Raw genomic sequence first — 16976 nt, 5'->3', positions numbered from 1 at the left:
TCAGTTTTTGACTTCCACCAGTCTGTCCGTTCGTCCATGTGTCCATCTGCCATGTCGCTGTGGACACGCTTCCTGCTTCCTTGTATCTGCCTGTGTTCCTGCATTCCAGCTCTGCCTTTGATTTTCCATCTCCTGTTTCTCTGTCCTTTTGTCTTTGAAGCCAATACCTGCTTCTGTATTTGGCTAAGGATTTGAGTATCGAGTCAGATGCTATGAAAATCTTAATAGAGGAAGAGAAATAGGTATCTGTGACCCATTTCTTAAAAAAAAAAAAATACCATTAAGGAAAAGAAATTTGAAGATACCAATAGAGAAAGGGTGTGTAGTAAAATCCAGCTTTCCAGCCAGCAGTGATAATTCTAGCCAACATCTGTTTAGTTTATAAGCTTTTGCTTGACATTGACTTTCTCCTCTCCAGGAGGAGCAGAGTCATTACAAAGTGGATTTGTTATCCCAGGTGAGCACTAAGGGGATGAAAAGCAGCAGAGTGGATTGGAGAAGAGAGTGCACATTAGGGACGGGGTGGTTACTGGTGGGCAGTGAGAGATTTGGCCTAGGACACAAGCAGAAGTCTTATCAGCTTGAACTTTATCCTGCAGTCAAGGGGACGTCTTTTAAGGGATTTTTTCAAAGGTGTAACATGATCCTATTTATCTCAAGAATACCTGTTGGGAGGGGTGGAAGAGAGGTGAGCGTGCATGGTGACAGACCGTTTCAGAGGCAGTTTTAGAAATCCAGGAGATGGTGACCTGGACTAGCCAGTGGAGACCAGAGTATGGATGCCACAGCCTACTTGGTGATTGAAAGTGGGTGCTAGCGGTGGGTACACATTGCTCCCAGGTTTCTTTTACTTAGGCATCTGAAGTTGGCGGTGCCATTTACTGACCTGGGCAGTGAGGACTCATGGGGTTTTGAGCAGGTTTTCCCTGCAGCCTGTGGTTGCAATCCGAGTTGATATCAGTCTTCTAGCAATAATCAATGTGGTATCTAACATTCTGAGTCCCTCACTAAGGGCTTTGTCGTGAGCATTTGGTGAGGGATATTTATCCCAGCTGACTTGTATAGTTCATTTTCTTTTTCTCTGCCACTTCCTATCACGTGGAGATTCACCTTGCAAGTCGAGAGATCACGTAAGAACAGCCTAAAGCCTGTAAGGGTTGGGTGCAAGTGTGTGTAAGTGGTAGCAGCCAAGGAGGGTCCTGATGGTTCACAAGTCTGTTCTCCACTCAGTCTACTGGCAGAAAGGCCGAATAAGAGGACAAAAGACAGCTAGCCAAAGATACATGACATCCTGATAGACCGAGAGAGTTCTAGGGTCACATGGCTTGGGCTCCAGTTGTAGCCCTGCTGCTTAATTAGTTGTGTGGTGCCTGGCAAATTACTTCATCTGCTTTCATCTATCAGCTTTCTCATCTGCAGGATGGAGAAAATACTAATACTGATTTCATTTTGAAATTCTTACCTAAGTTATTGTAGGTAAAATACTTAGAGTTTATTTGTGCAGTTTGGAACAATGGGTGGCTCTGTAGCTGTAACAGAATTTCCTTTGGCAACATTGAAGCTGCAGAAAATAGGCAGGGTGTTAGTCAGTGGGAGGATCGAGGGAGTCACACTATAGTGACCTTTTTGTTCTGGATGTGGAATTTTAGACCCTATAGAGAACACAGGTAACAGAGGTGGGGTCCTTGTGATTGTCCCCCTCGGCAGGGGTGCACTGCAGTGGCAGGGACGGGAACGGCAGGAACAGCTTATTATGCTCAGCCTTCACATCAGCCCTGGGGGGTGTGTGCCGCCAGCTGTCCCCAAGTGGCCCTCGCTGTTGGAGTCAGGCCACAGAGGTAGGGGCTGCAGGGCTGAGAGGCAGAGCAGGCCCGCTAACCTGCAAGCCACATCCTGGATTGCCTCTGAGGTTTAAATAGTCCCTGTTCACTGCACAGCCCCCTCACACAGGGGTGGAGAACGGCTATATTTTAATTGAAGGTGAGTAGTGGTCGCTTGTTAGTGTTGATGATAAGGGTCTGGAGGGTCAGGCCTGAGTATTGTAAGAGATCGTTAATCCTTCTTTTCCATTTCTCTTGTAGATACCAGTTTTTCCTGCAGGTGAAGCAAGACGTGCTTCAGGGCCGGCTGCCCTGCTCGCCCAGCGTCGCTGCTCAGCTGGGAGCCTACGCCACCCAGGGTAGGTTCCACTTACGCTTACTGAAATTTGGAAATGTCCGGGGGAAATATTTGAATTTTTCTTTGTAAGCAAGTTTATATGCGAAAACACTTAACTAAATGACATTTTACTAAAATAATTTAAATTTTGTTAGAATCCACATTCTGAACTGTTTCTCTTGGGAACAGGTGAAAGTGGAGCCCTTTTTACAACACCCCTGATTGTATGTTCTGTGGGGTTTTAGTCTCAGGAAAAGCACTGATTCTCGACCAAGTGAAGGGCCTAATCATGTGTTCTGGGCTACATCTCACCTTCCCACATGAATTCATTGCTCGCCCAAGCTTCTGTGTCTTGGAAATCTCGTGGCTTCTGGACAGCTGGGGTGAAGACTCCACGCAGACGTGTGCCAGTGCAGCTCAGAGCGTGGTGACCCGTGGAGCTCAGGATGTTAGCTCTCGGCACCACGGTGGTGCCCACGGGGGGCAGCTGCCGGTTGCATTGTCATTTTGCAGACTAAGGCTGAGACTGTATTCTCTAATAATTATTGGGCACCTTCTAAGAATCAAGTTAGGTGTGGGGAGAATGAGACATTGTGTTACTTGCAGACCGGAAATAATCTAGGTGAAATATCCTAGGGAAAAATGTCACCTATATGAGCTGGATTGGGGCTTGCAAGGTAGATTAACACTGGAAGGCCCAGTTTTCTAAGAGTAACATAGTGAGCTCTCTGGTTTCATTTTGCTGCTTTTGTGTAAACTGTAATGGGGTCTGTGTGCAGCACTGTGCATTTCCCTGACTATTATCTGGGGCAAAGACATGTTTTGAATCACATGCTCCAGGTCTTGGTCATTGTCTGAGAGGACATATTGGGGTCGTAGCTGTTTATCACCTCTAGCATGCCTCATATTTGTACTCTAAATTCTGTTTAAAACATTTTACATTCTATAAATTGGTAACAAAAATTGAAATGAAAATGAGAAGTATTGTCTTCAGGAAAGTAAAAAACATAGAACTTATGATTTAAAGTCAAGGTTTTGTTGATATCCTTATAGGCTCATCAGAGTTGTTTTGGTAAAATTATTGAGTTATATATGAATTTTCAACATATCATTTGAAGAAAAATGTTTAAGCATCATAGGAATATTTAAATTCTTGTATTTGAAGGGATAGTTTTCCAAATGGAAAGATGTTAAAGTTTCTTTCTTTTGTAGCTGAGCTTGGAGATTATGACCCATATAAGCACACTGCGGGGTATGTATCCCAGTATCGGTTTGTTCCTGATCAGAAGGAAGAACTTGAAGAAGCTGTAGAACGGATCCACAAAACTCTGATGTAAGCATCGCGTCCTGTGTTGCATCATCTGTCACTTGTCATCCTATGCTGCAGGCAGGCGTAAGAACAGTTTCTTGAATGATAAATTCTTCACTTGGGCCTTGAACATTCCAGTATTCTTTTTATCTAGGTTTTTTTTTTAAGAGACAGAGTCTCACTGTGTCGTCCTGGGTAGAGTGCTGTGGCATCACAGCTCACAGCAACCTCCAGCTCTTGGGCTTAGGCGATTCTCTTGCCTCAGCCTCCCGAGTAGCTGGGACTACAGGTGCCCGCCACAACGCCTGGCTATTTTTATGTTGCAGTTTGGCTGGAGCCAGGTTCAAACCCACCACCCTCGGTATATGGGGCCAGCGCCCTACTCACTGAGCACTGCCCATTTTCTAGTATTTTAAATACTGATTTCAATACTAAAATGCTCATGGAAAGCTCCAACCATTTGAAAAGTACAAAAGAGAAATAGAATCTTACGTCACATTTTTTGTAAACGTCCTTTCCCACCCCTCTGTGCATAATTTCTCATAGAGAAAACTTACCAAATACAATCACATGGATTTATTACGTGTGTACATATTACTTTACACAAGTGGAATCATTGTTTTAATGCTGTATTTTACAATGTTTTTCGGTCACCACTATGGTATGAGATTTATTTCTATGGCTCTACATATAATTTACAAGCACAAACATTTTTAATGTAGTCTGGGTTTGCTCTGTCTTAAGTATGCATATTTTTCAGTTACAAGCAAAGTCCTATTCAGGCTATAGCAGTGATTCTGGAGATCATGGTGACACCAGTGTGGGGTCTGGGAGGGTATTATGTTAACAGCATGTGTGCTTCGGAGAGTAGACGCACTCCCCTAGCAGGATTTTCTATTAATGGCTTGCAGCATTGAAGTTATAATTTAATTATGGTTATTTTGGTTAAATCCTTTATACTGATTAACTTTGCTTTATTGCCTCTTATGTAACATTCCCTCTTGACTATGCTTGGTTTCAGATCTATTATGGTTAAGAAAAAAATGTAGCATTAATCTGGTCAACAAAATATGTTTGCATAAAGGATCTGTTTCAGTGATTAGAAGCAGAAGTCGCCGGCTGAATTGGAATAGGGGAAAGGCTCTCCATCTCGCAATAATATGCCCTGGGCTGGGCTGGGCTGCTGTCCAGCCTGACTGCAGAGTCCTTCATCTAAGGCTTCGCCGAAGTGGATGCTAAGAGGTTGCTTGTTATAACGTTATGAAGGGCAGTGTGGTCAGCACATTCTGAGAATACTAATTTTATTAGGAGTTTGAAAGTAAAATCAAGGAGCTTTGGGTAAAGGCCCTCATTTTTATGCAATGGTGGTGACATCTTGTATCTAATTTGATGAACATTCTTCGTGGCTTTCAGATACCTGGTACATTGCTGGGTTTTCCAGTGTGTTGTGGCTGAAACAAGGGATTGCATCAAAGCAGGGTTTCTTAGTTTCTCTCACTTAACTTGTCCATGGAGGTTCTAGCAGATGCCCATGCTTGCTAGGAATGAAGGCTGTTTTCTGTACATTATCACCAGGGAAGATGGTGAGATGGATTCTATATATGAAGAGAATGACAATCATTTTTATAGTTTCCTTATGTTAGCTGATGTTAATTTCATAGTACATGTGCTTAGGAGATGTTGGATGACCCCCCTTGGGTGGTGGGGGCCCCATTCTCTCCACCTCCTGACCACTGCTGTGGTTGCTTTTGCTTCTGGCGGAGAGCTGATGGTGCCCAGCAGCATGGTGCTCTTTGAGAAGGGGCTGCTTTTTCATTTGAGTGCTTATGTTCTCAGTAACTGCTTTGGGGGTTTCTGAAACACAGAATGTTTAATACGCGCTGGGACGCTGGGGTTAGGCTATAATGAGCAAGATTTGGCAAATGAAAACTTATATAAGTTATCACCTCAGACTATAAAATTTTGTCACCGAGAAGGCATAGGTCTCCTTGAAATACAAAGACATATGTTTGCATGAGTACAGAGGATTATTTATTTTTCTAGGGGATATAATGAAGATGGTTTACATTCCCTGAGAGGGCAGTCGCTACAGTAAGATAAGGCTCTTTGTTTTTGTTGCGAGTACAGGGGTCAGGCTCCTTCTGAGGCTGAGCTGAATTATTTGAGGACTGCTAAATCCCTGGAGATGTACGGCGTTGACCTCCATCCCGTCTATGTGAGTAACATTTAATTAACGTAAAATACTTTAAGCTGATGACATTTTTCTTTAAAAGTACTGAGACTCCACAAGGGAAGGTGCAGTCCTTTTGTTTAGCAAGCAGATGATATTTTTTTTCATCTGTGTATTTTTCTAACACAGAGCAGCTCTTGCATGGATTAAACCCTAATGAGTTTTGCATAAAAATCTGTGATGCTATTTCCATGTGTAGAAAACAATTAACTGGGCTTGAAAAACAATCTGGATAACAGCTCCAGAGGGTTTAGCTAAATAATGTCAAAACAATTTAAAATTGGTCTGTAATTGATTGTATTAGACAAACAGGAGAATTTTCCAAAAATGGATTTTAAGACTGTAAATCGTAAGTGAAATGACTTGCCAGGTAAAGTAGACATTAGGATTAGTCCAGGTCTGAATATTTCTGGTTCCTTGTTGAATGTGCAGTTTTCTGTTGATATGAAGGTTGGCACCTGCTAAAAGTATTATTGCCTTAATGGAATGTTTTTTTCAGAATTTTTTCCCCAGTGGTTTATTTAAACTTGCTGGATATAGTCAGTGAGCAATTACACTGACTCTGTATTGAGTGTTCTGGATCCAGGTGTTAACCTTTGAGCCACTTCTCTTAGGGTATCAATTGTTAATTCTATACCAGTAAGATCGAAATGCCATTGCCTTTGGTTTTTCTAAGAGTTGTAGTTAGCAATAAACAAATTTGATTATGTGAGCCAGGTGCCTTATTCTTTATAGGTAATGAATTGCTGACAAGTGTATTTCTAGACTGAACTTTTGTTAGTTGGACCAAGGGACTCAGTTTTTAAGGAGCCCTGATAAAACTTTCTGCAATGCAAATAACACTCATGCATTCTTTTTTCTAATATGTCTTTTGCTGCTCATCAGGGTTTTCTAAAAGAACAAACCAACTCATATATATATATATATATATATATGTATTTTTTTTTTTTTTTTTGCAGTTTTTGCCCGGGGCTGGTTTTGAACTCCCTGCCTCTGGCATATGGGGCTGGCACCTTACTCCTTTGAGCCACAGGTGCAGCCCGTATTATTTTTAAAGAGTTAGAAGCATCCCTGGGTATACAGTCCCTATGGCAATAAAAGATAAAGATTTTAGGAAAGTGTTATAGTATTTCACTGCTATCTTATTTGATTATTAAATGCTTCATAGTCCTGTCCTTTAAGAATATCCTTAAAACTTTGCAGAATTAGCTTTTTCCCTTCTAGCCACATTAATCTTGCTAGGTTATCAGATTTTTAAAAAATGAAATTCTATAGGAAATTTACAAAGAGAATCTTCTACAAAATGCTTCTACTTTGTCTAATATTTATCCTAATTTGTAATCACCCTTTATTAGTGGTAGGAATTTATGGCAAATGAGCTAGATTTATTAGAATCTTCCATATATTCCTTTAAGACCGAAGTTTTAGAACTGAAAGTGGGCCACAGCTGGTATGTTTCTAAAACATGTTGTCTTATATTCTTTATGAATATAACTTTTCAGGCTATTCTTTAACTTTGAGTAGATGTAAATTTAACACAATTCTGTGCATGTCCTTGGTACCCACTCTATTTGTGACTTTTTCATTTTAGGATCCCATGTTCTTAATTGGGATATATCATTGCCTAGAAATAAAGGTCTCTAGTCTTTACCACAAGAGATTGGATTTTTAAATTTTGGGGCCTTCTTAAAGTTAAACATGGAAGTAGGAGGGAGCGCTTGGGAGATCTTAGAAAGCTCAAGTGCATGTGTGCTGGTGGCTACCTGAATTTCTGGAGAGGGTAGTGATGGTGGTGAAGCAGACCTCGTAACTGTCCACATCAGAGTGTAACATCAAGAGGAGCCATTTAATAGCAGGGCTGGTTGGGCAGCGCTTGTGGCTCAGTGGGTAGGGTGCCGGCCCCATGTACCAAGGGTGGTGGGTTTGAGCCTGGCCCCGGCCAAACTGCAACAACAACAACAACAACAACAAAAAAGCAGGGCTGGTGTTAAGCAGCCTCAAGTGGTTCTCAGTCCTCGAGTACACAGGAGAGTCACCTGGAACTTTTATGTGTTTCTTGCTACTTTGGCCCCATGCCCTGGAGATTCTGGTTTAAGTGGTTTGGGTAGCACCCGGGCATCAGCATTTAAGCTGCACGGGTGGGTCCAGTTAATGTGCAGCGAGGTTGAACACCACTCTGGGAGGGACACGGGGCAAGTCCGTTAGCAGCCTCAGTGGTAGTCTAGCTGTCTTTTATGAACTGAAGTTACCAGTATGAATTAGTACTAAGAAAAGTTTTCTTAAAAGCTTTGAAAAGCGTGAGCAGCAGGTTAGCTGCTATAATGGCTTAGCTCACTTTCTAGGTCAATGTCTTTCAAAAATTAAACCAATATTAGTACAACACATTACGTTTGTATAGCCAGTTATGGTTCAACAAAAAACTTCAATGTGAATAAATTCATTATTATAGGCATGTGTTTGTTTTTGCAGGGAGAAAACAAGTCTGAGTATTTCTTGGGATTAACTCCGGTTGGTGTTGTTGTCTACAAGAATAAAAAGCAAGTGGGGAAGTATTTCTGGTAGGTATCGCTGGAGAGCAGGGCTGGTGTTAAGATTGTGTAGCGGGCTTAGGAGACCTGTGTGTCAGTGAGAGTTAGGGGAGAGAAAACTGGTATGTTTCCAGTGGTTGGTTTTTAAAAAAAGTGACATTAGGTGTAAATTTTTTCCCAGGGAGGCAGGGTGCGGTGGCTCACGCCTATAATCCTAGTACTCTGGGAGGCTGAGTCAGGAGAATTGCTTGAACTCAGGAGTTTAAAACTAATCTGAGCCAGAGTGAGACCCCGTCTCTAAAAGTAGGCAGGTGTTGTGGTGGGCACCTGTAGTCTCAGCTACTTGGGAGACTGAGGCAAGAGGATCACTTAAGCCCAAGAATTTGAGGTTTCTGTGAGCTATAATGCCACGGCACTCTACTGAGGGTGACAAAGTGAGTCTCTGTCCCCTCTACCCCCCTAATTTTTTTTTGCTCCCAGAGTACCTTAGTGTATATTTTCTCTGTAAACTTTAGACACCGTGATTCTGGACTCTCTTGTACAGGGAAGCTGTGTGCTGTGGTATTTCCCATCCATTAAGGTGTGCACCCTGGGCTGTGAATCTAAGGCTGTTAGCTCTGAAGTGGGAAGGGTGGGAGAGGCTGGGAGAGGCTGGGGAGCCTGTGGGCCTGCCATGTCCAGGGAGGCAGCGCTGCCACGGCCAGGGATTCTAGCTTGTCTGCCTGTAGCAGAGAAATGGGACTATGAGAATGGAGGTTTCCTTAGGGTGGTCATAGCAAAGGACATTCCAGGGGCTCTTGACGGTCACACAGCAATACGTACAGAAGCCAGCCTTCACCAATCTTTTCCACTGGCTACTTCTCTGAATTTCTGAAAGATTAAAGCTTAAAACCAGCAGCTCTACCACCACCTTCTGCTTTCTTTTTCAGGCCTCGGATTACAAAAGTTCACTTCAAGGAGACTCAGTTTGAACTCCGAGTGCTGGGCAAAGATGTAAGTTTTTGTGAGCCCTTATCTGAAACGAGTAGGAGGGTCGTGGGTGCTCATTTATAACTTGACATTGTGAAATAAAACTACCGTGTTTTCTTCAGGGGCAGCCACATGGAACCAGATTAATTAACTCATGTGTAACTTTTCAAGGAAAGGAAAGGGAAATGAGTAGAAATGAATAAGATGGTGAAGGACAAGTATTGTTTTAGTTTTAGCAAAGTAAAACAAAACCTCTCTAGGGCAGCAGAGAGAATGGGAGGTGATTATCTTTATCAGCGTAATTGCTTTTCAGCACTGTCTGAAGGGAGGGGCCGTACAATTGGGGTATACCCTGCATTTGGAACTGCAGAAACACGTCCTTATTTTGCTCTAAAATAAATGAAACAACCTGTTAGGAGTCACTGTTCTGCTCGCTCCCGAGTTGAGCATGATAGACAAACCAGATGGAAATTCTGGACGCTTTCAAGAGAGCATGCAAGACAAGAAAGCAAAGATGTTGACCTTCCCTGCCCAGCTGGGCGGTGTCCTCTGGGGGAGTGTGGGCAGTGGGCACAGTATTTGTCAGAGCCTGGAGGTGCTTTCGTGCCTTGACAGGGAGCTTTGAGGAGCTGGGTCCAAAGAAGGCAAGGCTGCTCAAGCTTGCATTTAATCTCCCTGTGAAAATAATGGTCCCTTGAAGTGCTGTTACTGTAATCCACGTGTTATGGGATAAATGAGTAAAAACGTGACACGTAATCCGTATCCATAGGGTACATGAGTGAAAATTTGTAGGAGAACCCACCCTTCTTTCTCTTTGAACCAAAACTAAGTTTTGTGAGTGGGGTTGAAATGGAGTGGAGTTGATTTTCTTGATGTCAAAAGAAAATCAGTGCTTTTGCACCCAGATGCTGAGGTGCAGGAGCTGTAGCTGCAGCTCCCGTTGGGGCCTAGCATGGGCAGAGCGCCTCATGTGAGGAGGCCTTCAGTAAGAGTCTGTGGAGTGAGCAAGGAACAGCTGGCGTCTGGGGACACTGCATTGCCCGTCAGAAAACCTGATGCCAGAAATCTAATGGTTCTCCTCCTAGGGAAAAAAATTATCCTGTCCTGAACTATATGGCATCCTGCCATTTACTGATAAAACTGGATTTTGACATGAATTTTAACTTGCAAGGGAAGGGAAATTTTTTTTTTCATCTTTGTCTCTTTTTCTTGAACTCCATCATTTTGTGGTCCTCTTTTTTTCTTAATTATTTTTAATTGAATCATAACTTTGTACATTAATGCATTTATGGGGTTATGGGATTCAGGGTACTGCTTCGATATACAATGTGAAATTCTTACATTGAACTAAGTAACAAATCAGTCACAATTATACTCATTTCTTTTTTTTTTTTAAATTTTATTTAATTTTATTTTTTTTGTTTAATCATAGCCATGTACATTAGTGCAATCAAGAGGTACAATGTGCTGGTTTCATAAATAATCTGAAATATTCTCATCAAACTGTTCAACATGGCCTTCATGGCATTTTCTTAGTTATTGTATGTAGACATTTGTATTCTGCCTTTATAAGTTTCGCCTGTACCCATTCTAAGATGCACCTTAGGTGTGGCCCCACCCATTACCCTCCCTCCATCTTGACCTCCCCCCTCCCTTCCCCTTCCTTGGCCCTTTCCTCATAGTCTTGTGCTATAGTTGGGTTATAGCCTTTATGTGAAAGCTATAATTTAGCTTCATAGTAGCGCTGAGTACATTGGATACTTTTTCTTCCACTCCTGAGATACTTTGCTAAGAAGAATATGTTCCAGCTCCATCCATGTAAACATGAAAGAGGTAAAGTCTCCATCTTTCTTTAAGGCTGCATAATATTCCATGGTATACATGTACCATAATTTGCTAGTCCATTCGTGGGTCAATGGGCACTTGGGCTTCTTCCATGACTTAGCAATTATGAATTGGGCTGCAATAAACATTCTGGTACAGATGTCTTTGTTATATTGTGATTTTTGGTCTTCTGGGTATAAATCTAGTAAAGGAATTTTAGAAATGGATAGCCAGCCCCTGGTTAGACACGTCCCTCTTAAATCACGTGTCTAATGTAAGACTGAATTAAAATCATTCAAAAAGTAGACTAGGAATTAGATAGTGGGGTTATGTGATTTCCTCTCTGTCCTATTAAGTTTACACATGAATCATAATTAATCTATATAATATAAATAATGCAAAAAGTAAGATCTGTTAAATATATTGAAAATAATGTTTCTTTTTTTAGCAGAATATAATAAAAATAAGACTTTTGTGGAAGCGTTACTGTTATTCAAAGTCTTGTCTCCCCTTACACCTGCTATCTTTGTGAGTGAGGTCCTTGGTGAGCTACTATTATGCTATTACAGTGTCTTAAAATGTATGTTTACTACTGGCTCAGAATCAATATTTGGTAAAGTCACAGCTAACCTGAACTTTCAGTTTCCTAGACATCAATATTAGGCAGAAATAACAGCAGCAAACTTGATGTTGTAGTGGTATTTTTCAAATGGCTGTCTTCATAATGCCACCCGGTTCCTGCTTACTCCTCTGAGGACTCCCCCTCTCTGCCCTCAGCCTCCCCCCCAGCTTTGAGACGAGTGGATGTCTGGGGAGGCCGGAGGCACTATCCATTTCTAGCTCACGAAAGCTGGTACCTACCTTTGGTAAGGTAGCAGCATAGGGCATATAACTCAGAGGTTTGAGTCAAAGGGTTTTTGAAAATTGTTATAAATAGCACGTTAATTTAGTCAAAGCTTTCTATTTCCTAAGGCTTCCAGCTTGCAGAGTCCTTTCTCTTTCTCCACCAGGGTACTTTTCTGTGAGGCAGTGATTTACATAATGGTAGAATTAAGTTGATTATTATAAAAACCTAACTGCAATCACAGTTTGAGTTAAAAAGCTCCTTAAAACCTGTCACCTGGAACAGCAATCACATTTAGCATGAAGAAGGGTTGAAATGCTGAGTCTGCTGGATTTCTGGTCCTCTGGTCTGGTCAGAGTTTTAACTCTGTATGTTTAGTGCTTTTAGGCCAAATTCAGAGACATTTTTATGTACTATTTACCCTTTAAAATATAGGTACTATGGTTTAAATAATGCCTCACAGAAAATCTAAACTGTTAGTATAAACATCTTGTTGACTATAGAAAATCTGGGAAATACAAAGAAGAAAATTTAAATTACCAATCATCCTAAAATTCAGAGGTGACAATTATTAATATTTTGGTATAATTGCTTCCAGATTTGCCTTATGAGTATATGTGTATATACATATTCAGGTCATTCCCTCTATGGTTTTGTACATATTTTTATACTTCATGGTATAAGAATTTTACCTTTTTAAAAATTTATTCACATGTGAGAGTTGGGCTTGGTGGCTCACATCTAAAATTCCAGGACTTTTGGAGGCTGAGGCAAGATGATCTCTTGAGGTCAGGAGCTTAAGATCAGCTCAAGGAACATAGCAAGACCCTGTCTCTATAAAAAGTAGAAAACATAGCCGGGCATGGTGGCTTGTAGCCTGTATCTATAGTCATAGCTACTCAAGAGGCTGAGGCAGAAGGATCACGTGAGCCCCGAAGTTTGAGGTTGTGGTGAGCTATGACCACACCACTATCCTCATGCCCTGGCAGTAAAGTGAGACCCTGCCTCAAAAAAAAGACAAAAAAAAATATTCACATGCACCTACTTGGTATTTGATAGGTTTTCTTTTTATGTGTTTTAATTTGTTTTCTTGCTATTATAGATGGAATTTTTTCCTTCTACTATATATATCTTCTAACTGGTTTTTGCTAGAAGAGGAGAAAGCTCTGGAATTTCATGTGCTTTTCTCAGATCTGACCATTTTGCCAAATTCTTGTATTCCAGCCAAGAGTTCTTAATTTCATTCTCATAAATTTTCATAGGTATAGAATTATACCATTTGCAATTAAAAATAATTTATTCCCACTTTTGTTATTTATATCTTGTAGATAGTGTTTGTCAGAACTTCTAGAAGAGTATTAAGTGATATAGCAACATAAAGGATCTTTGATTGGTTTTGATTATATTGGGAACACCACTGCTATTTCATCACATGTTTTTATTACTGGGTGCTGATTTTTTAAAAATTTATTATCAAATGGGTGATTTTCACTGAATGCCTTGTGAACCAAGACTGTTGTTGTTAATTAATTAATTAATTAATTCAACAACCTATGCTTACTTTAAAATCCAGGCAAGAGAAGACAGTGGCTAAATTTCAGTGGGTTAGGGTAGCATCCTTCAAAGCTCTGTTGGATTCTAGATGTATTCACCAAAGTTTCCTGGATGGGGAGGTAGGAGAGATACCAGTCCGGGTAGCTTGATGATGTTTGGCCTGAGAAGCAGGAAGGACGGAGCTGCCTTCATGCAAGGTGAGGAAGGATATAGATAAAAGCAGGCTTGGGAGGAAGAGCAGGAGTCCCATTTTGAACTTACTGAATTTGAGATGTCTTTTGGACATCTGAGTGGAGATACCAAATAAGAAATGGTCTTAGCAGAATACACAAATTGAGACTCCGTTGGCATTTCCTGGTATTCAAAGTTTTAAGACTACACAAAATCACTGGGGAGATGAGTATAAATGAGAAAAGAGGGAGAACCAGCAAAGAAGGCTGAGAAGGATCAGCTGATGAGGTAGAAAGAACACCGGTTATGTTACCCTGGATGCCGAGTAAAAGTCATATATTAAGGAAGTGTCCGATAATGCCGACATGTCAGATAGCACAGGGACTGAGAACTGACAGCTGAGTGGGGAGTGCCGGAGATGACTGGCAAGGACCGTATCAGTGGACAGGGAGCTTCAACCCAGCAGTTCCCCTCTGAGGTCTGAATATCCTAGAGATACAACAAACATGTAATTCTGTGCAGCACTTACATAAAAGGCAAAAACAAACCCCCCCCCCCCAGAAATCCATTAATAAGAGAATAAACAGGCAGGTCATGGTGGCTCACACCTGTAATCCCAGCGCTTTGGGAGGCTGAGACAGGAGGACCCCTTGAGCTCAGGAGTTTGACACCAGCCTGAGTGAAAACAAGACCCCCAACTCTACTAAAAATAGAAAAACAGCTGGGTGTTATGGTGTGCACCTGTATTCCCAGCTGGAGGAGAGGCTGGGGGATGAGGATTATTTGAGGCCAAAAGACTGAGGTTGCTGTGAGCTATGATGCCACAGCACTCTACCCAGGGTCAAGGAGTGAGACTCTGTCTTAAAAAAAAAAAAAAAGGGAGAATAAACAAATTAGATTGACGTATATACATTAAGAAAAAAGTCCACAGGAGAAGAGGAATTAAAGATAGTATAGAAAGTTCTTTTGAGGAGTGTTGGTACAAAGGGAATAAATAGGAATATAACTAGCAGCAGCATCAGGACGTGAGAGGCACGGCCAGGGGTGCAGTGGCGTCGGGACGTGAGAGACATGGGTAGAGGTGACCGTCGCCAGGACAGACTGCAGGTGGCATAACCTAGTAAGATTCAAAGCTGAAAGTTTTAGAGGGAGAATGGTCTGAAAGCAGCAGTGAGGGAGGATCCTGCCCCACTTCCAGGCTCAATGCTGCAAGATCCGTGGGGACAGAAGGCATGGCCACTACTCGCGAGGCCAACAGTGGAAGCAATGTCCTCCGAGAGCCCCTGGTGTCCAGCAGTGCAAGAGGGTGAAGGAAGCGTGAGCACACAGACTGCAGAGCCTGGGGATGCGCTCTGAGTGGGCACATGGCAGGGGTTTGGGGATGTGGGTGGTGCAGAGACGGATGAGAGGACGAGCTGAGTGTTATTTGGGAGTAGCTGCAGAAAGGGGGGTAAGGGGGATAATGAGAGCTGGTGCCGTGGCCGTGGGAGGCGGGAGAGTTGGTGTCCATGTCTGCCCCTCCCCCTAGTGAAGACGGTAGAGGTCTAAGGGAGGTGGGGTGGCCCCAGCACACTGCCTGCTTCAGTCTGACCCTCCTTAGGGGACGGCCTCTCTGACCTGCACGTTGGTGCTGGGTCTGACACTTGCTAATGGACTTGAGGACTATGGGGAGACTGGGTGTTACCTCTGCGTTTGGGCTTCCCCTTCCACAATCAGGTCTGCATTTCAGAACGAGCACTCTGGCTGCAGGTGGGACACCCCCAGGTGTGAGGACAGCGCAGACGTCAGGGGGTGTGATCCAGGGGGAACAAGGAGAGGGGCTGTAGCACAGAGATTGCACAGGGAAGTGGGCAGATTTGGGAAGCATTTAGGAGGTAAAACTGCTTCTGACTGGTAGCAGATGGAATGTTTTTGTGAAACATGAGGAGGAATTTGGGATCATACCCAAATCTCTTGATTTGGCACCAGGAGAAGGTGTAATCCCCAGCACTGAGCCCAGAACTTGGCACGTGGAAAGCCCATTTGTGTAGTAAGTGGAAGGATGAATAGGTGATGCCGTGCTTGCCTTTATGTATAATGTATCATGCAACTCACCTCAGCTAAACCTACCCCGTGTGACAGGATGTAGGACCAAAGTGTCCTGGCAAGTCTGGCCTTGAGTAATTAGACCCACTTGGCAGAACTCTCTGCCTTCTCTGAGGAGAGTACACAGGAAGTGTCGCTGTTTGTTAACAAGCCCAAGAAGTCTCGCTTAGGTAAGGTAGGGTTCCTTTCACGTTTTAAATGGCATTATAGATTAAAAAAGAAAAAAAGAACTTTTTATTTGAAAATAATTCCAAACTCATAGAAAGTTGTAAAGATTAAGATGTCACATAGAACACATTCATCTGCTGTTCCCAGATTCACTCACTGTTAGATATCACTCCATTTGCGCTCTCTCCCCACTCCAGTCCCCACAATTCTTTTCTGAACAATCTGTGGGTAAGTCACATGTGCCATAGATTTTAAATGTTTCAGTACATATTTCCTAAGAACACGGTATGCTCTGATGTGACCCCAGTACAGTTACTGACTTCATACGTTTATATTGACAAAATACTTTTATCGTCTGTGTTCTAGATTCTAGCTTTTTTGGTTGATGTAATAATGTCCATTACAGCATGTTCCTTTTCGGGTGTAGGATTCAGGTAGCTTCCTTTAATCCGGAACATTTTCTAAGCATTATCTTTCATGACATGGACGTTTTTCTAAGAACGTGATTGCACCTCACTGTTGTAAAAAACAGAAAGTTGCTTGCTTTGTGGTTTTCTGCTTTTTCCTTGTGATTAGGCTGAGATTATGCATCCCTAACTGCACAGTTGCCAAGGTGAAGTGGTGTCATCTGGAGGCCCATGATGGACACTGGTCCCTTGTTGGTTGGTCAATCTGATCACTCGGTCACCGGGTTGCCTGATTTCTCCGCTGTATCATTTCTGTTTCTCCTGGGTGACTCATAAGCAGTCTGTGGGGAGAAACTAAATAGTCAGCTCCGTTCTTTGAGGATTCTTGCCTGATCCAATTGTTTACTAAGATGGCTGCAAAGTGCTGGCATTCCAGCTGTCCATTCCCTCCACATTTATGAGCAACCCTCCACATGCCAATGTAAGCCAGAGGCCCTTTTATTTGTTTATCTGTTGTCAGTACTTATTAATTCCGATCTTTCAGTGGTTGTTAATGCATTATTGTACCTACTATTTTGATGTAGATTTGGTCATGGAAACTCCTTCAGTCCTGCTCCCGTGCCCTTTGGATCTGTCCCCATTATTTTGGGATACTATCTTCCTCGTTTGGTATGAATGTTTCAGGTGCATCTTGTATCTACCCTGCCTCCACCCTGGTATGTCATTTCTT

General features: G+C 42.3%; 1 protein-coding gene across 5 annotated transcripts in view; it reads left to right on the top strand.

Annotated features, from left to right (window-relative positions):
- The window catches only part of EPB41L4A (erythrocyte membrane protein band 4.1 like 4A), a 238070-nt gene that overhangs the window by 109029 nt on the left and 112065 nt on the right, over nucleotides 1-16976 (top strand). For all 5 annotated transcript variants that reach the window (XR_008375291.1, XM_053567384.1, XM_053567382.1 and 2 more), the window contains exons 5-9: nucleotides 2082-2179; nucleotides 3370-3490; nucleotides 5594-5681; nucleotides 8166-8254; nucleotides 9154-9217. Coding sequence is in view for 4 of the 5 variants with exons in the window: in XM_053567384.1 (XP_053423359.1) it covers nucleotides 2082-2179; nucleotides 3370-3490; nucleotides 5594-5681; nucleotides 8166-8254; nucleotides 9154-9217 (460 nt within the window). In the remaining variant the exon portion in view is untranslated. The remainder of the gene's footprint in view (nucleotides 1-2081; nucleotides 2180-3369; nucleotides 3491-5593; nucleotides 5682-8165; nucleotides 8255-9153; nucleotides 9218-16976) is intronic.

Source organism: Nycticebus coucang, chromosome 17 (assembly GCF_027406575.1).
Source record: "Nycticebus coucang isolate mNycCou1 chromosome 17, mNycCou1.pri, whole genome shotgun sequence".
Classification (NCBI taxonomy): domain Eukaryota; kingdom Metazoa; phylum Chordata; class Mammalia; order Primates; family Lorisidae; genus Nycticebus; species Nycticebus coucang.
The sequence above is the reverse complement of the archived record's forward strand: the minus strand, read 5'-3'. Positions and strand labels throughout refer to the sequence as shown.